This window comes from Rhodnius prolixus, unplaced genomic scaffold, assembly GCF_049639745.1.
Source record: "Rhodnius prolixus isolate KJV_2025 unplaced genomic scaffold, Rpr scaffold_6, whole genome shotgun sequence".
Taxonomy (NCBI): domain Eukaryota; kingdom Metazoa; phylum Arthropoda; class Insecta; order Hemiptera; family Reduviidae; genus Rhodnius; species Rhodnius prolixus.
Genome location: NW_027411634.1, coordinates 43,024,569 through 43,040,572, shown reverse-complemented (window position 1 = coordinate 43,040,572; position 16,004 = coordinate 43,024,569). Strand labels below are relative to the sequence as shown.

The window sequence follows — 16,004 nt, the reverse complement described above, 5'->3', positions numbered from 1 at the left end:
TATTAAAAACCTTAAGTATGTGAGAAATATTTTTTTGCCAGAAAGTAATCACGTAAAGGTCAGGGAATGAATTACAAAATTTGCGAACAATGTTTTACTTCTTTTCTCGCATACATTTATTGAGTTTAAAACGACCTTAATTTCTAAAACCATTCCATCATGATTTCTTATGGGAACGGATTTTAAAAAAAGTGCCAAAATGTTTACCGTACAATTAGTACGAAGGATTCAAATGTTCAGTTAGATAACCAAAAAAAACAATATTTCCATTATAGTAATTTATAACAGTGATATCCCTCCGCGACGCCATTTTGTTATTTTCAAAACATTTTACTTATCTACAATTTTACGCTCAAGGTATATTCCGCTGCATTTTTTCAATTATTAGATTTTTTCTTTTTTAAATAAAACTATTAGTTTAATTCTGAGTGATTTATTTAGCAATAAATGCTATTACAGTGTTACCTTATATAGCCTTCTCTGTTATGCCATCAATTCTATATAGTAAACATTTCTCTGTTCTTCACGGTAAAGTTACATTTATTTTAATACTCTTTCATAAGAAAGTTAATAAAAATATGTTAGAAATATCTCTATTAATTGTGCATTTCTTTATAGTTACTTTATTCCATACTAACTGTGTGTTACGATATTTGAGTTAAGGTTATGATCTATGTTTTGTATTTATCGTGGTAAAAAATGGATTAGAAGTTCATTATATGATAAAATATTTATTAATTACATTTCTAATAATTAACTGGATAAAACTTGTTAATCTAATTCGAATTACAATAATTAAATAAAGATTGTTGTCTTGAAGGTTATATACAACTAAGTGAATTGGGAATTACATTTATTTTTTAGTGATGTTATGCATTATGGATACAGTTCGAGTTAATAAAGTAGTGACTCAATAAAAAAGGTAAATTATACAATGAAAAGCTCATTGTTGAGATAAAAAAAACTGATACTAAGTTATGCAGGATGCATTTTCGCAAGACATGTTCAACATATCTGACTTAAATAATCCAAGGTGAGTGCTTTATTTTCTGTGCCTATAATGAATAATAAGTTCAAGTTTCCGTGTGTTCAAATTGTCACATCTTGTTTAGCAATGTTTGTTTACTTTTTTTGTAACTTTTTGGGGTCCATTTCTAACTCATATTTCTGACTGTTATTCATTCTACTCTATAAAGAAACACTTTCCCAATAATTAACTCTCATAAAAGCTATCTTTCGTTACTTCAAAAGTTCTTTATAGCCTGAGAGTGTAGAAAAGTATTAAAAACTTGACAAAGATTTCTTGTGTCATTCAAGTACATTGGTCTTCACTGCATTTCATGCACTGCCTTTTTTTTTCCTCCAAATGAATTATTATAGAGTGGATCCTACTAGAATAATCTTCTTTGCAAAAAAGAAATAACTTTTTTCTATTACTTTAGTTTTTTTTTTACAATAATAGTGAAGATAATCTATTGTTAATGCTTATTTTCCAATTATAATCTGCTGTTGAATTTATTGTACATACTCAAGTTTTTTTTTGCAAACCGCACGTTATACATCAGCCAAACACACTAAATTATGGTTTAAAAATTCTTATAGAAATTAGTATTTCTAATAAGCTGAATTAAACATTCTTCAGCCTTCTACAAAAACCAATCTGTGTTTACTTAAATCGATCAGAGGTATAGACTGGTTTCACACACAGCTCCAACTCCAGTCCAATCTCCAAAATTATTTTTGCAAGCATTTTAAATACTAATTTCATTTTTTGAGCATACTTTAATTCAAGCGTAGTGAAACTGAGTGTCAGTTGAATGCCAACAAATCAATACACTATCAATTTGTGATTTTTCCGCTAATAAATACTTTTTAAAGCATACTTGATTACTTTGTGCTTTGTAGATGTTCTAAAAGTGGTAACTGTCTTGTCTTGTGATCCTGCTTCATCTATATATACTGTGTACAATAAAAGGTTATGGAAATGCAAAAATATAGACAAATTTTGTTTCATCACCAAGACTTTTGAAGGGAGCGAAAGATGCTCCTTCGGTTAAATGTGGTAGGCGTATTGCTAATCGGTCTTTGTTATTCTTTTGAACATTTTCAATCAGCTCGACATAATCACTAAGTGTGACAACTTTCTACTCATAACTCTCTAGATGATCAACTATGTGAAAACTGATCGCCTTGTATGAATAATTTATTAAAGTTGATTAATTATTCTTTCTTCTAATCTCTTTTTCAGGTATAATGGACATGTACAATCATGTGGGGTCAAGACCACCGGAGGCGGGAGCGGAGGAGGTCTCTCTTTAAGTGTACCCGGAAATATGACAACTGGTGGCAAGAAGGATCGCAAAGGTTGTACAAAGGGAAAGATTGAGGCGATTATGAAGAACAATGCGGTTCGAACTAAAGTTGTATTGCCTGTTACTGTTTCAACAACCATTTCTTCTGCTCCAGTAAAGAAATCTTTGACATCTACTCAGTCGATTACTGCGAACCATCAACAGCAGTCAATTGTCTTCGTTCACAATCAGTTGCAATCGTCAGGACAAGGCAGTCGTCACGAGGTCGTCAGAGTAAAGGATGAACATGATGATCCTTACACTTTTACCGGTATAATAGAAACGTTTGAATCTATAGAGTACTATAAATCAGGAATAGACTTTAAGAAGATTCTAATAACGAATTATCTTTTATTTTTTCATACCCCCACTTATAAAAAAGGTATTTGTAATCATTAATCAGATTAAAATACTGATAGAATATAAAGATAAAAATTTATTCGTTATTCGAATTGTTCCAATTACGCCTAAATAGGAAATCTATTTAGGCAGAAATCTGACGTACATAAAATGTAACAAACGATTTATTTCAGTGTGCGAGTCAATTATTTATTCAGATCGTAAATTACTCAGTACTTTTATATGAATTAGTGAGATAAGGATTTTGGTTTAGAAGCTGAACCTCAATCGGTAGGAATTTACCAAGCTAGTGGGTCTGGAGGTACACCAAAGACAAAAACTATATCCGTGAGCTCTGCGGCAACCTCTGGTCAACACCATCGTTCTACGAATACTGTTGTCACCGGCGACAGGAATCGAGCAATGGAGAGAAATTCAGGTGAGAGGAACTTAGTTTTACTTGCCTTGCCGTTGCACACAAAGATTTCTTAGAGAAAGTCCCAGTAGATTGTTGCAGGCGAATTCAATTTCAAGATAATAATTCAGTTCTGCTTGAATAGGTGTGAAAGCTAAATCTTCTCAACAGCAAAATGTTAGCAGTTTGGCTCCAGGGACAGGAATTGAACAGCCAAGAACGGGAAAAGTAGTGCAAACTGTAGCTCAGGAAACAGCTAATAGATCACCAAGAACGGTACCAAAGAGAAAAGTACCGTCGGTATCATTAAAAAGCACCACTGGTGGACCATCTTCCTATAATAGTCAGGGTCAATATCAAGAACAAGGAAGCATTAAGTCGCATTATCATCATTATCACCGTAGATCTCAACAACCCGACCGGGTCTGTTTACCGGCCAAACGCCAGCCTAGGAAAAGCGTTTGGCAAAGGGAGAGAAACGCCAAACATGAACTCCTGGAGAGGATACAAGGCGTTCGGACCAAATTAGCTGCATACAGCCGAGATCTATATCCATTGGGTTAGTGTTTCAATATTACAATTAACTCGATTAATTAAAGAGCTCAATTTATTAGGCGTTTTTTTTCAATTCAGGTCCTTGACACAAATATTCAACTTGTTTTAACTCATTCAGCAAATCCTTCGAATTTTGCCCTTTGCACAATCAAAATTACCAGTCTCGAAACATTTAACTTTACAATTTACATATTTGAATTTGTACATGCATATAGACGGAAATTATATGAAGGGGTGCATTAAACACCAAAGTAGTATCACTGACTGTCGGCTCTCCCCTCTTTTTTGAACTTCCTCGAACAGTCTGGTTCTCATAATTAAGAAACCTTCTAATGTTTGAGGATGTCATGTGTTTCAACACCCATTGCTTATTCATTGCTATAACTTTACTGGAGAACCTTGGTGGGTTCTACAAGGCGTATATTCAGGCTCCAGTGAGTGGGCACAGTAGATCAAAGATCTATAAGAGAGAATAGAGTTCCTGAATGGATATATCCTACTCAAGCGTTACATGGGCCCAAACCTGTGTTTAAAAACCATTTTATCGTGCTTAGAAAATTTCAAAATATTTAATGTAAAATCAGATATATGTATCTGATTTTAAGACAATCCGTCTTGAAGAAGTATATGCTTTGTAGTAATTATCTAAATTATTAATATCATCTCTTTACTTGCAATGGAATAAAATAATTGTATGCATCTTTTCAGGTGTGGAAATTTCGGATTCTGAGTCAGATGAATTCGATTTAGAAAGGCGTGCGGTATATGAACGACATTGGTTTTCCCGCACCGATACCGATGTATATTTGCTAGATGAACACTGGAACAAGGGAAGGTCGTCTGGCATTTCATCGTCTGTTCTTGACGTGGAAGAATCGCCGAGAGAGAGGAGAGTAGAATTCGCTAGAGCAGAAACTAGAAGACGGTTAGCCCAAACATTGGCCGGCGTTAGGTCGGCCGGCGAGCCGTCGTCTGAATTAGTGGCGGCCGTTGTCAGAGCAGCCAGGGTAGTACCGAATGCTACAGCTGTTCTGCTTAGCTTGGGAGATCCGCAGACATGCCCTACATCTTCTAGGAGCAACAGGTAATCTTTGAACTTCCTGAGAGCGTAGGTCATAAAAATTTCCTGCACAAAATGGTTCTATGGCCGTATCGTACTAAGATCTTGATTTGCTACTTGCAAATCGTAGGTAGTGTATTCAAAATGTAAATATATCTCAGAAATAAATGAAGGATATTTTCTCGAAGTATGGTCTAAGTTATTAAGCATCCTCACTTGGTATTAACTTATTTTAAACTTAAATAATTTTTTTGTTTGAACAGAGGCGCTCGTTTTCTGACAACTGGAGAAAAATGTAGCTATTCGGAGGGCTGTGTAAACCAAGCTCTGCCAGCAACTCGACATTGTCTGCGACATATCATGTACAATGTGGATCAACGGCTGTTTTCCCATTGCACAGGACGCCTGGAAGATAACACTCAATGCAACCGACCTACTTTTGATCCAGCCCATGTTTCACCACTGTGTCCTCTGCACAGTGATCAGGCACAGGTTTGTACTGTTTATTTATTAAGACAACGACTTGGCTCAGTCATTAAGAGTACCCTTGCGCAGATCCCGGGTCGATTCTAGTTCACTTCCATTGATGGTTGATACCACGGATCGCAACAGTGTTAACGAGAGAACTTTATGTATACAAGAACAACAAGAGGTGAAAAGTACAATTTTCAATCAATTTCCAAAAGAAAGAATTAACCGAACAGTTTGTATTAAGTTAACAAGGAGTGAAACAAAATCCTCCTTCGAGGATAAAATTATGAACAACTTTCTTGATCAACTTGATCTGTCGAACAGATTTTTTATTCGGCCTTTTAAAGAGAACTTGTAGGTTTTTCGTTGTAATGGACGAACTGTAATTCCGATGTCGTAAAATCCTTCGTTTTGGATAGTTTATCGACAGCGGAAATTCATCCAGTCAATGAACATGAATAAAGAATTCCTTCATTGAAGGAATAGGAGGCTGCATTGAAAGGAAATCGAACTTTTCTAGCAGATGTTCTGCATGAGGGATGGCCAAAAACCGGTGCTTGAAAAACATGAGAAGGTGAACTAAATACAGTACTAGACCGTAAGCCTAATAGATGAACAGATCTAAAATTTATATGAAGAATTAAATGTGAGAAAGGTTTTTGATTGAGCATGATGGGTGTTGCATTAGTTATCTTTTGACCAAAAAACAGTTCAAAACTAATTCTACAGCAATGTTGGCCCCTAAAAAAACAATCTTACTGATTATGTGCACCAATTGGTTAGAGAGGGAGTATCACTTGTTGGTTTATTGATTAAATTCGAAACTTTTGCTGCCTAGATGACAGTTTGCTTAGCGTAGATGGAATTTTGAGTTCACTGTTTGCTTCTATATTATTTTCAAATCCCGAAAGGTATTCTTGTGTGCATTTTAAATAGGGTTGTGCACATCAGGCTTCCGGTCATGGTAGAACGGCTTTTTCCCCCTGGGTTTGATCTAATCCTGAATTTGATCTTTCAGTTTCGTTTATACTAATTCTAATCATGATTGAAGTTTTATTATTTCGTTTTTTAATTTGCAAGAAATTAAGTTTAAGTGTGCATTTGTTAGCAGGCGAATGCAGCAAGTAGTTGTTCGGATTCTAGTAGACACAGTAGAAAGAAGAATCGCATACTCGGCATGTCGCGCAATAGTAAAAGAAACAACAAAAAGAAGAAGAAGCCGAGCTCTCCGTTGGCCGCGCTGCAGGACGAACTACGTCACAACAGCCACCATCATCACCACCACCATCACCATAGCAACCACTCCAATCGGCTGTCCACCTCCTTCCATAGTAATAGTAGCTACCATCGCCCGACCTCATTGAAAGAGGAACAAGATGCAGATAGCAGGGGCGAAACTTCGTTGGGCATGTTACAACATTCAGTGGCCACCGACACGGCTGGCTCGCCCATGTCTGTCTCATCGACTGGGGCCGCCTCGCAGAGTAATGACCATCTGGGCAGCTCGGCGGTGGGCAGTGTCGGCGTGGACAGTATTGTTGGGCCAAGTGGTGACAGTCTGCTAGATACAAGTTTGCAGCATCGTGCCCACTCAGGTATATTTTATAGAGAAATCGTCAAAATGTTAGCAGTACACTTAGCCATCCCTAATTAAGAATAAAATTGTTTAAGTTGTTCAATATAGAAGATTCTCTGTTAGGAGGTAACTTTCACTATTAATATTTTTAGATATCGTAGAAGAAGTTTCTGAAGAGGTATTGGCGATAGAAGCCTTAGACCCTGTGGAGTTGGCTAACCAAACTACTCGGCTGTTGGAGGAGCACGACTTGAACAACGTACTGAATCAGATCTCAACTGATCTGGCATTCAACGATCTCTTTACAGGTTGGTGAACATATATATTTTAACGTTTTTTTCTTTTTCGAGATGCGAGTACGATCTAACATCTTAGTTGTTCAAAGAAGTCAGTCATTAAGGCAAAAGAACTTACGCAGTCTTACAACTTACCAGCGTAATTTCTTCTCTCACTCTAGTCAGCTTCTTCCACTTTTCAAGAGGTACGGCGCGAACTGTTTGTCACGAGATTTCATTTTTTAAATAAACTAAGTTTTTACTTTTATAAAACAGTTGCAGATAAAAATTTCATATAAAAAAAAATTGCAGATAAAAATGGCGAGTACGAACCTACTCGAGAAGAAACCGAGGAACTGGAGCGGGCTCTGGAAGCTGTTGATAACGATGTACGATCATTAGAGCGGATGACTAGGGCGCTGCCATTGACGTTGCCCCTCTTGCAGCTTCCTCTGGAAGGACTGTTGGATACTGCTCCAGCAACTAGTGCCAGTTCGACTAGTCCGCCAGACGGCGCTGGTAATGGAAATTTCGATTCTACCGCGACAACTTCACCAACGGTGGCTGTCAGTTCCTTCCACAATGGCTATGTCAGTTCTGCGGTGTCTCTGTCAGCTGGCTCGTCCACAGTAGTTAGCGATTCGTTGCACCAGGCTACTTAATAAACATGCCTCTGAACAGTCTATTTTATATTTAGTAATTTGGAGAATTCTTCTTCTTCTTTGGCAGGGAAATGTATGTATGGCGGCGTGATTTACTGTTGCGGTTATCCTCACCTTATTAATCAACTCACAAAAAAATTATAATAAGCAAATCTATTATTTTTTTATAAGAGACCTAAACGTTAAAAATATTAAGGTTCCGTATTTTTTTCTGTTGAATCACAAAATTATACATATGTATATTTTTTTAAAATTACGATACTTGAAATAATCAGGCCAGCTTCAATCAGATTCTTTGCTCGTAATTTGCGTTTTTTATTTAATTTTTTCATTTTTTATTTCTTCTTGTTCTTGATTCTTTAATTCTAACGTAACCTACAAAACCCCTTCTTTCTATTATTGAGGAAACTCCTTGTTTAAAAAAGTTATATGTATACTTTAAAAAGGATATTTCTTCTTAGTAAAGTCATTATCATAGCTCTTGTCAGATCGTTGAATTAGAAACTGTACGTATATCGGTACTTTGAAAAAAGATCTTTTGATACTTAAACTCTTAAAAACATGTAGACAAATATTGCTGGAATAATTTAAAATTTTGGTTAATTAAAAATTGAATAACATGTAAACATTTCGTTAGTAATGGATTTAAAATCACTCCTCCAAAGAAGTTTAGCCTGCGCCCTGATCTTTACAAAATACGGTCCTGCTTATGTCCATTTCAGCATATTCCTGGTGGTTCGGATACAATTTTAGTTATTATTATCAAATTGCAGTGGGAAATTCAGTTCATATTTGATTGCCAGTTTTCCTGAGGTGAAGCGTCGCTTGAAAATTAAAACTTTTCTGTCCCAACTATAATTAAAATGAAACATTCTGATTTCCTTTTTTATGTTTTTTCGAATTCAAAAATTTAACAAAAAAAAAGGTTTTATTAGTATCTTACTTTTTTAAATAAGAGGCGACTTTGATCTACAGCTGTATTGAAAAGAACTAATGCAATATGGATCAAAAATGTAAAACTTATTCTGCTAAGAGTAATCTGAATAGCAGATAGCAGATTAACGTATGCCGTATGATTACAATTAGCCCTTGTTCCAAAACTTTTTTTACTTATGAATCAGGTAGGAAAATAGAAAAAAATACTAAATTTGTAGACGGCTTTTTATTGAAGGTGCCAGATTAGAGGCTGAAGAGCTGTTATAGATCAGGTTAGCTTCTCTAAATCATTTCAGCTTCTCCATCCCTAGCTATTATTCAGCCACAGATATTTCAAAATTTTTTATTCAAATTTTCCAGCCCTATTTTCCGAAGATCTTTCGATAAAGTGTAGTTGAATAGTTGCATTTCGGTTAAATGGTTGACTTGAGCTAAATATAAATACCTAATGAAAAAAATAGGTTGAATCATTAAAAAAAATATTTTTTTTTTAATTCAAGATTATTTTCTGAACATTCTCTTTTACTTCGTTTAAATTTCAACAGTTTTCAGATTGCATTTATAGATTTTTTTTTCAGTATTGTAGACTTCTTATGTTTTTTTATTCTCAAGATTTTTTTTACATTTCTCCATTAATATTTATCGAATTATTTATAAAGAGGAGATACGATTGTTAAAGATTGCCCTTGTCTACGTTTCTTGCAGAAGCAGACCCCACCCTCTAATCAGACTTAAGAAATTTTCTTTAAAAGACGCGCCCTACCTGATTACATTTTTATTTTACTTGCAAAAGTATAAAATCTGTTTCTTTTTACGGGTTATGCCAGTTAAATTCGAAAATATGTGAGAAAGAGTGAGAAACGAGATTGATTAGGCGTGCACACGGTGTAATATAATCTTGTGTATATTTAATAAAATATATCAATGGATTTTTTTGTTTTAAATTCGGTGTTAAGTAGAGAATGCGCCCGTTAGATGTAGCACAGCACAGGAATAAAAATTATGAAGAAACCAATTCTTTGTATGCTTGTTATCTTATATATATAATGAATTATTATTATTATTTTTTTTTATTTAAAAAAAAACAATTTTTTGAAGAAGATATTTTAAAAAAAATGCGGATAGATGTGTTTACTTGTAAGTAAAGGAGGTAGGCTTTAAACTTTTGTTATTTTATTATATGTATAATTTTTTTTTTTTAAGTAAAAAACAAAATTAACTAAAAAATAAAAATGTACCTGGCTGTTGTATGTAGTTTTTAATTTGTTCGTGTACAGTAAACTTCTTATTTCTTTCTAGACAACTTAATTATTTTACTGTTCGAAGTAAACAAAATAATTGGGCAGCATGTTTTACTAGAAAGTATTCACTTAATTTTTTTATTTTTATTTCTTTTTAGATGCGGCCACTTTAAAATATATTTTTATACGACTCATAAATCATTTGTAAGTTTTTTCCCGTCGCCCTTGATAACACCCCGCTTAAAACTTACACTTGTATTTGTAATTCTTTTTATTATTCCTATTTTATTTCTTCAGTTATTTTCTGCAGGGTAGTTGTAATTTTATATCTCCATTTTTATTTATTTCAATATTTTTTTATTTTGTAATTGTGGCCTAAATAAGGTAAAAGACAGCTTGGCCATCTTCCTGCCACTACTATCTTCCCCCATACTTGCAATTACCCGATTTTCTGCTATCCCCTTTTTTGGAAGGGTGAATTCATAGGCGCTCCTATCTCCTAACCCTTCGAATTAAACATTTCATTTCTGCAGTATATCTTTTTCATCCTAATATTATGCTGACGAAAAAACAGTAGTATACACAGAATTTACAAATAATAGCAGGAAAACAGAGGGGATAAAACAAAAAAAAATCAGGATCAGGCATTTTATTCAATATTCTCACCGTGAGCTACCTACCCATTTAGCCTTGTTAAAGTTTTTTTTTATAAATGATGGATAGTTTATTAGATGGAAACGTCTGGGAGGGAAGCCTTGCCTCAAAATAAAAGAAATCTGAGCGATCACAATACTTCCTTTTACGAAGATTGAGAGAAAGCTCAAAAAAGTCAGCCTCGGAGATCTCGACATAATTTTCTTTTAATGCCATCCCAAAGTTCACTCTTAATAAATATTCTTTTGCCTTATTATTTTGACTGAATAATGATTTCAGGGCCTGAAAATTTGTAATTGGGGTAAAACTCAAAGTTACAAAATCTAGAGAAATCCATTGTCTGCAGCTGTGCCATCAGTTAGAGAAAGTGTCCATCCAGTTTTCTGGTCCAGAATGTAGTCAGCAATACAAAAAGAGCTACAAAAAAGTATCATTACAACTTTTTTTGGGGAACTCTAGGAGAGGCAAAGCTATCTTGATTTTGTAAACCTTACAATTACCTCCTTGTAGGCGAAGGAAATTTTAGTTATGTTAATGGTCTTGATGCCTCTTTTCTTTCCGAATGCGAATCCACTAAATAAATAAAGAGATATCATACTAGCGAACAACTTGTATATATTATAAATAAAAGTTCACAAACACAATATTATAAAAAAAAAAGTACTAAATTCACTGTAAATAGTTACAAGTCCCGTACGTCTTTTTTTCCTTTCCAAGTATTTCAACAATTTTTTAGTAAACATGAAAAAATTATTTTGTTTTAGCTTGTTATTAAGATTTAGTTTTTAGAAATAACTTTTTTGACTGAAACTTAGATATAAATATTTTACAATGGATACAAAAAAAATAATAATAAATTTCAATAATTATGTATGCATTCAGTGTCGAATTAAGAAAAAGTTCTTTATCTTATTTATTTATATTATTATTATTATTACTAAACACAAAACGCCTGCGGTACATAATACATTTTCGACTTGGTTTATTTTTATTTTTTATTCTTTGCTTTAATGCTAAGTAATACATTTTTAAATGAAATCTATTTTATAGATCTACGTTTGTATAGTCTTTAAGGAATAAATTTGAGAAAATTGACCTAAACCAAAAAATTAAGAAAATAAAAATCTATATGTACATAAAAGAGTAAGGGTTTATCTGCTTTCTATTTATTGAAGGTAATTAGAAGAAAAATACAATGATATTTATGTTTATGAATAATTGCATTAATTAATTCATCGATTTTTTAATTGATATTTAACTGAAACAAAGGAAAAATAATCAGTAAGTGATACGAATAAAAGTAGGTATATTCTCAAGATTAAAGTATTTGAGAACACCTAAAATTTGACAATAAATACGTCTTAAAAATTCCATAAATTATTGTGATTTTTGTTTTTTAAGGTGCGTCAACTTCTGAGGTTATGTTATTGGCGCCCGGAGTTTGTTTTTGTTTTCAAGGAAGGAAACCAATTACAGTATTAGGTTCTGTAGTTTTAGTGGAAAAATACAAAAGTTATTTGAAAATAAAATCATATTAATTTTAATCTCCTGTTTTTATAACAGTGGTGGGGGCAATTTGTTTTTCATCTCGCTAACGAAAGAGCATTTTCTACACCACTGTTTTCATTAAATGTTAACAAATTAAAGAATAAATCAAGAAAGGTGAATTAGAAATGTTTTAAATTCAGTTGAAGTAAACTCAAAAGTTTTGAATTACATAACTTGTTCAGCAATGAGTAAATATCATTTTTATTCGTATCACCTGTATTTTGGTTTGACGGTTCACAAGAAGAGTTGTGTTTTATTTAAAAGCCAGAGGTAAAATATTTCAGAAAATCTTTATGGTGTTGTGTTCAGTAAATTTAATGGCTACAAGTATAGATATGTCTAAAACACACTAATCAGAGGTTTTCAGGTTTGTTTTTTTTTCATTTATCGAATCTTTTTGAAAACTATTAATTCAAAAACCCTTTTTTTCAGTAAAACAAGAAAGTCTTAATTCCGTTTCGCCAGAGTTAGGCTGAAAGAGAGTAATCTATACAGAGAGACCGCCTTTTCTATTCCTGTAGAGCTCTAAAAGTGCTCTGGATTGAATTTTTGTCATTCTAATTTGTGTGCACACCATCGCCACTAATTAGAAAGTACCTTTCTTCTCTGCCTAGTTTGTACCATTCAACAGTATCCTGTCGTTGCGTCTCTTATTTGGTCTATAGTCTGAAGATCTTGTTGCCACCCAACATCGTACAAATATCTTTTGGCTTTTCCCTTTACAGAAGTTGCCATTATTAAATGAAATCTTTATTAAGTTTGAAAAAAAAGTAAAATAATTTCTCATTGAAAAAGAAACATTAAGGAGTGCTTTCTTGAAATAATCACTAAGGTCAAAGTTCGTTGTTTAATTAGGAGAACTTACTTACCCGATTCATTTTTTAGCCCATAATTTTAACAATTAACTTTGAAGCATTATTTTTTTGTTCTCTTTCTTATCTTTTTTTACTTACTCTCCAAATAATTCGAGGAAATATTGCAATCGAACGAATTTTCACGATTGAGTTTTCCCTAGGGTTCACAAAAAAAATATTTTCAGCGCAAGGTCCGTGATTTACAACATCATAATGCCTGTTATCATGTGAATTGAACTTGGCGGGCTAACCACTAATATTGTCATCACTTTTATTTGATGAATTTTTAATAATACTAATTAAAAGGGCGGTCTACAAATTATCAATATTTCTCAGGTTGATTTACCGCAGCGTTTATCAACCACTATAAAAACTTTGCCACTTCGCTTAGGTCTGTGAAAGACAACTGAAAATTTAGCTAAAATTTTTCAATTAGACGGTAAATTATGACTATTGGAATAAAAGAAAACCAGGTAAAATAATTAAGTCGCATCAACTACTCTCATTAGCAGCCTTCTCATTGCCCTGTCGTCCACCAAACAAGTATTCTTTCGTTACAGATGAGTGTGATGGTTAAAGTATTATTGGAGTTTTCTTTTAAGAAAAAAGGATATTATCTCTGAATAGGTTTTTTTTTTATTTGAGGGGGAAGTCGCGATTTTCACCGCTGGAAGGATAACTAATCGACCTTGAGAAACATTTTATCAATCGGCGAGGCCGTCCGTGAAGCACGCATTGCTAAATCTGTCAACACTAATTAATCATATTAGTGAACAAACAAATCAGACAAATTAAGTCAAAATGTTGATAAATGAAAGTAAGACAAGAATTATTAGATTCAGTCATTATTGGTAAATTTTGCTGGTCGATACCGATTTCGTCATTCCTTTTGCATGGCTCTCAGAAACCAAACTGTAGGGCTTGCCTGACGAAATCACTTTGTCGATGTGGGTCCTGGAACCTGAACACTGCAGTGGGTCAATGCACTTGTTACTGATAGATTAATTGTTCTTGTTTGTATTATCGACCTGTCAAGATGTGGTCTTCAAGGAGGATTTATTTACCAGCACCTTGTTTAAAATTTTTGGGAGCGATAACTACGTCAACGAATCTAGACGAGCCATCCTGTATCAAAACTGTCGTGGCTAGGGAAACCTATTTTTTACACAAGTCTGTCATCTTGATATGACTTATTGCGTGAGTTGAGGAGCATGATGAACAATTATCTAGCTTTCAGTCTCCTTTCCGCTTCTGTAATGTCCGCTGCAAATCATTCTTCCGACTTCATTATCATCGTAAAAAAGTGCGTAGTTACTTAAGCTTATAGAGTTTATCCACTCATATCCCGTGAGAATGCTTTTGATCAAAAATAAAAAAAACTGAAGTTGGAAACATTTTCCAGAAAAGTGTTGTGTATTTCTGGGTGGATTTTTTGGTGGATGGCAAGTTTAAATTTTCCTTTGTTTCAAAAATATTCCATTTCTGAAGTATGGTTGTTACTCAGGAGCGTAGGAATAGAAGGCCCTAGTTGCGGGCAGGATCCCAAATTCCGATTCACAGTGGAGGTAATGGTATATTTATTTGGTCATTTCAGTGTAATGTATGTTAAGTACGATTCAATTGATTGCGAAAAAGTGAAAAAGAATTGGGCGTGATTGGTAGAACGAATTTCCTGAAGGGTTATCAATGTTCCATGAATTTTATCGTAAAAGTGCTCCAGCTGATCTCTTGTGCTTTGTTTATTAACCAGTCACACAGTAGGAAAGAGTATGAATACCCAACTTCGTCAAGTGTGAGAAAGGATAAAAGTTAAAAAAAAAAACACTTGGTTAAATAAAGTGTTAAGTTGGGTTTAGACAGTGAAGAGTTTCTAATAAAACAGGCCTTACTCTACTAACTCCCCTTGGAGCCTCCCAAAAAAGGGTGGACCTCCAGACGACCTGCTACTCGCTGATTTTGCTCATCAACTTTCCTAAAAGGACTTGAGAGAACCTCTGATAATTTGATGATTAAAGATTCCAACTGTTGTTACTGTGAACCGAAATTTAAACTGTAATTTTTTTTTTTTAAGAAATATTTTAATATTTGTGTTATTAAGTGGTGAATGGCAGGCCGTGATTGTACTGTATTCTTTATTTTCCCGGAAAATGGTACCATTTTCCGTATAATTGTGATCTGTATTCTAATGGTTAGTTACATGTGTACGTAAATATTTGTAGTTATGGGCGATAACTCAACAACACAAAAGTATTATAAACCAAATAGAACTGATTGCTTTTTTCCCTTTTTTTTCTACTCTCTGGCAGATTTCTTTTTTCCAATGTATTGTTTGTTGTGTTAAAAAAAAAGATAGTAAGTTGCCGAAAAGATATCTATTTATGAAAACATTGTAAATAAGAAAGTAAACTCAGTTTTCATTGAACACAAAACCAGAATTAATAGCATTTTGGTGGGCTAAGTAAGCTATAGATTGATTCAATCGCAGGGCATATTTTACCACCCATTTTATTTGTAGAGGAAACGTTGAAACTAAAAAACAAAAAATAGCTAAAAATGTTCCTTGTGTCAAAATAAAAAATAATATAGATTACAACAACTTTATATAAATATATTTACATTATTATTTTATATAAATATTTTCATGACACTTGTATATTCAGTATAAATACATCTTTTTTTTATAGTTAGGGTTTGTTTCTTAATTTTTTGTTTCAGAAAATTCACAATTTAGTTGAAGCTATTTTCTAGACTTTGAATTTCCAGTGTATCACAAGATTCCCCAGAATGTCTTACCTAATTATATATGCGCAAAGCTAAGATGAATTTTGGTACAGGATTCGATTTCCGATCTTAGCCTGGTATTTTATTTAACGGGTAATGAGAGAAATTTATTATTTATTACGTTTACGGGTCGCCTCCATCTGCGACACCTAGGTTAGTTGTAAAGGCCGCCTGATACAAAAGGCATTACTTTATTTATATATAAATAATGTAATTATTTTGAAAAAAAAAGTGATGAATCCGGTGATTGTGACATATTTTTCGATGTCGGATACTTTGTTCGTAC

The 16,004-nt window shown here is 33.6% G+C and overlaps 1 protein-coding gene across 3 annotated transcripts; it reads left to right on the top strand.

Moving 5' to 3' along the window:
- Positions 1-213: 213 nt before the first annotated feature.
- On the top strand, positions 214-15,620 carry LOC141460981 (uncharacterized). 3 transcript variants are annotated; one of them, XM_074141543.1, is made up of 10 exons: positions 214-357; positions 865-1,033; positions 2,249-2,622; positions 2,965-3,129; positions 3,251-3,664; positions 4,369-4,744; positions 4,984-5,212; positions 6,300-6,786; positions 6,920-7,075; positions 7,355-9,569. In XM_074141543.1, the coding sequence occupies exons 2-10, from the start codon at positions 978-980 to the stop codon at positions 7,702-7,704; spliced, it is 2,607 nt and encodes an 868-aa protein (XP_073997644.1). In that variant the 5' UTR covers positions 214-357; positions 865-977; the 3' UTR covers positions 7,705-9,569. The 3 variants fall into 3 exon arrangements, with proteins under 3 accessions (XP_073997644.1, XP_073997643.1, XP_073997645.1); XM_074141542.1 differs by lacking the exon at positions 214-357 and adding an exon at positions 370-528 and having other exon boundaries at positions 7,355-15,620; XM_074141544.1 differs by lacking the exon at positions 214-357 and adding an exon at positions 370-528 and having other exon boundaries at positions 6,303-6,786.
- Positions 15,621-16,004: the final 384 nt, after the last annotated feature.

Excerpts from the sequence above, each read along its gene's own strand:
- LOC141460981 (XM_074141542.1), top strand. The coding sequence starts at position 978 with ATGCAGGATGCATTTTCGCAAGACATGTTCAACATATCTGACTTAAAT. Across the intron at positions 3,665-4,368 it reads CCGAGATCTATATCCATTGG|GTGTGGAAATTTCGGATTCT; the intron begins GTTAGTGTTTCA and ends GCATCTTTTCAG. Across the intron at positions 5,213-6,299 it reads TGCACAGTGATCAGGCACAG|CAGGCGAATGCAGCAAGTAG; the intron begins GTTTGTACTGTT and ends TGCATTTGTTAG.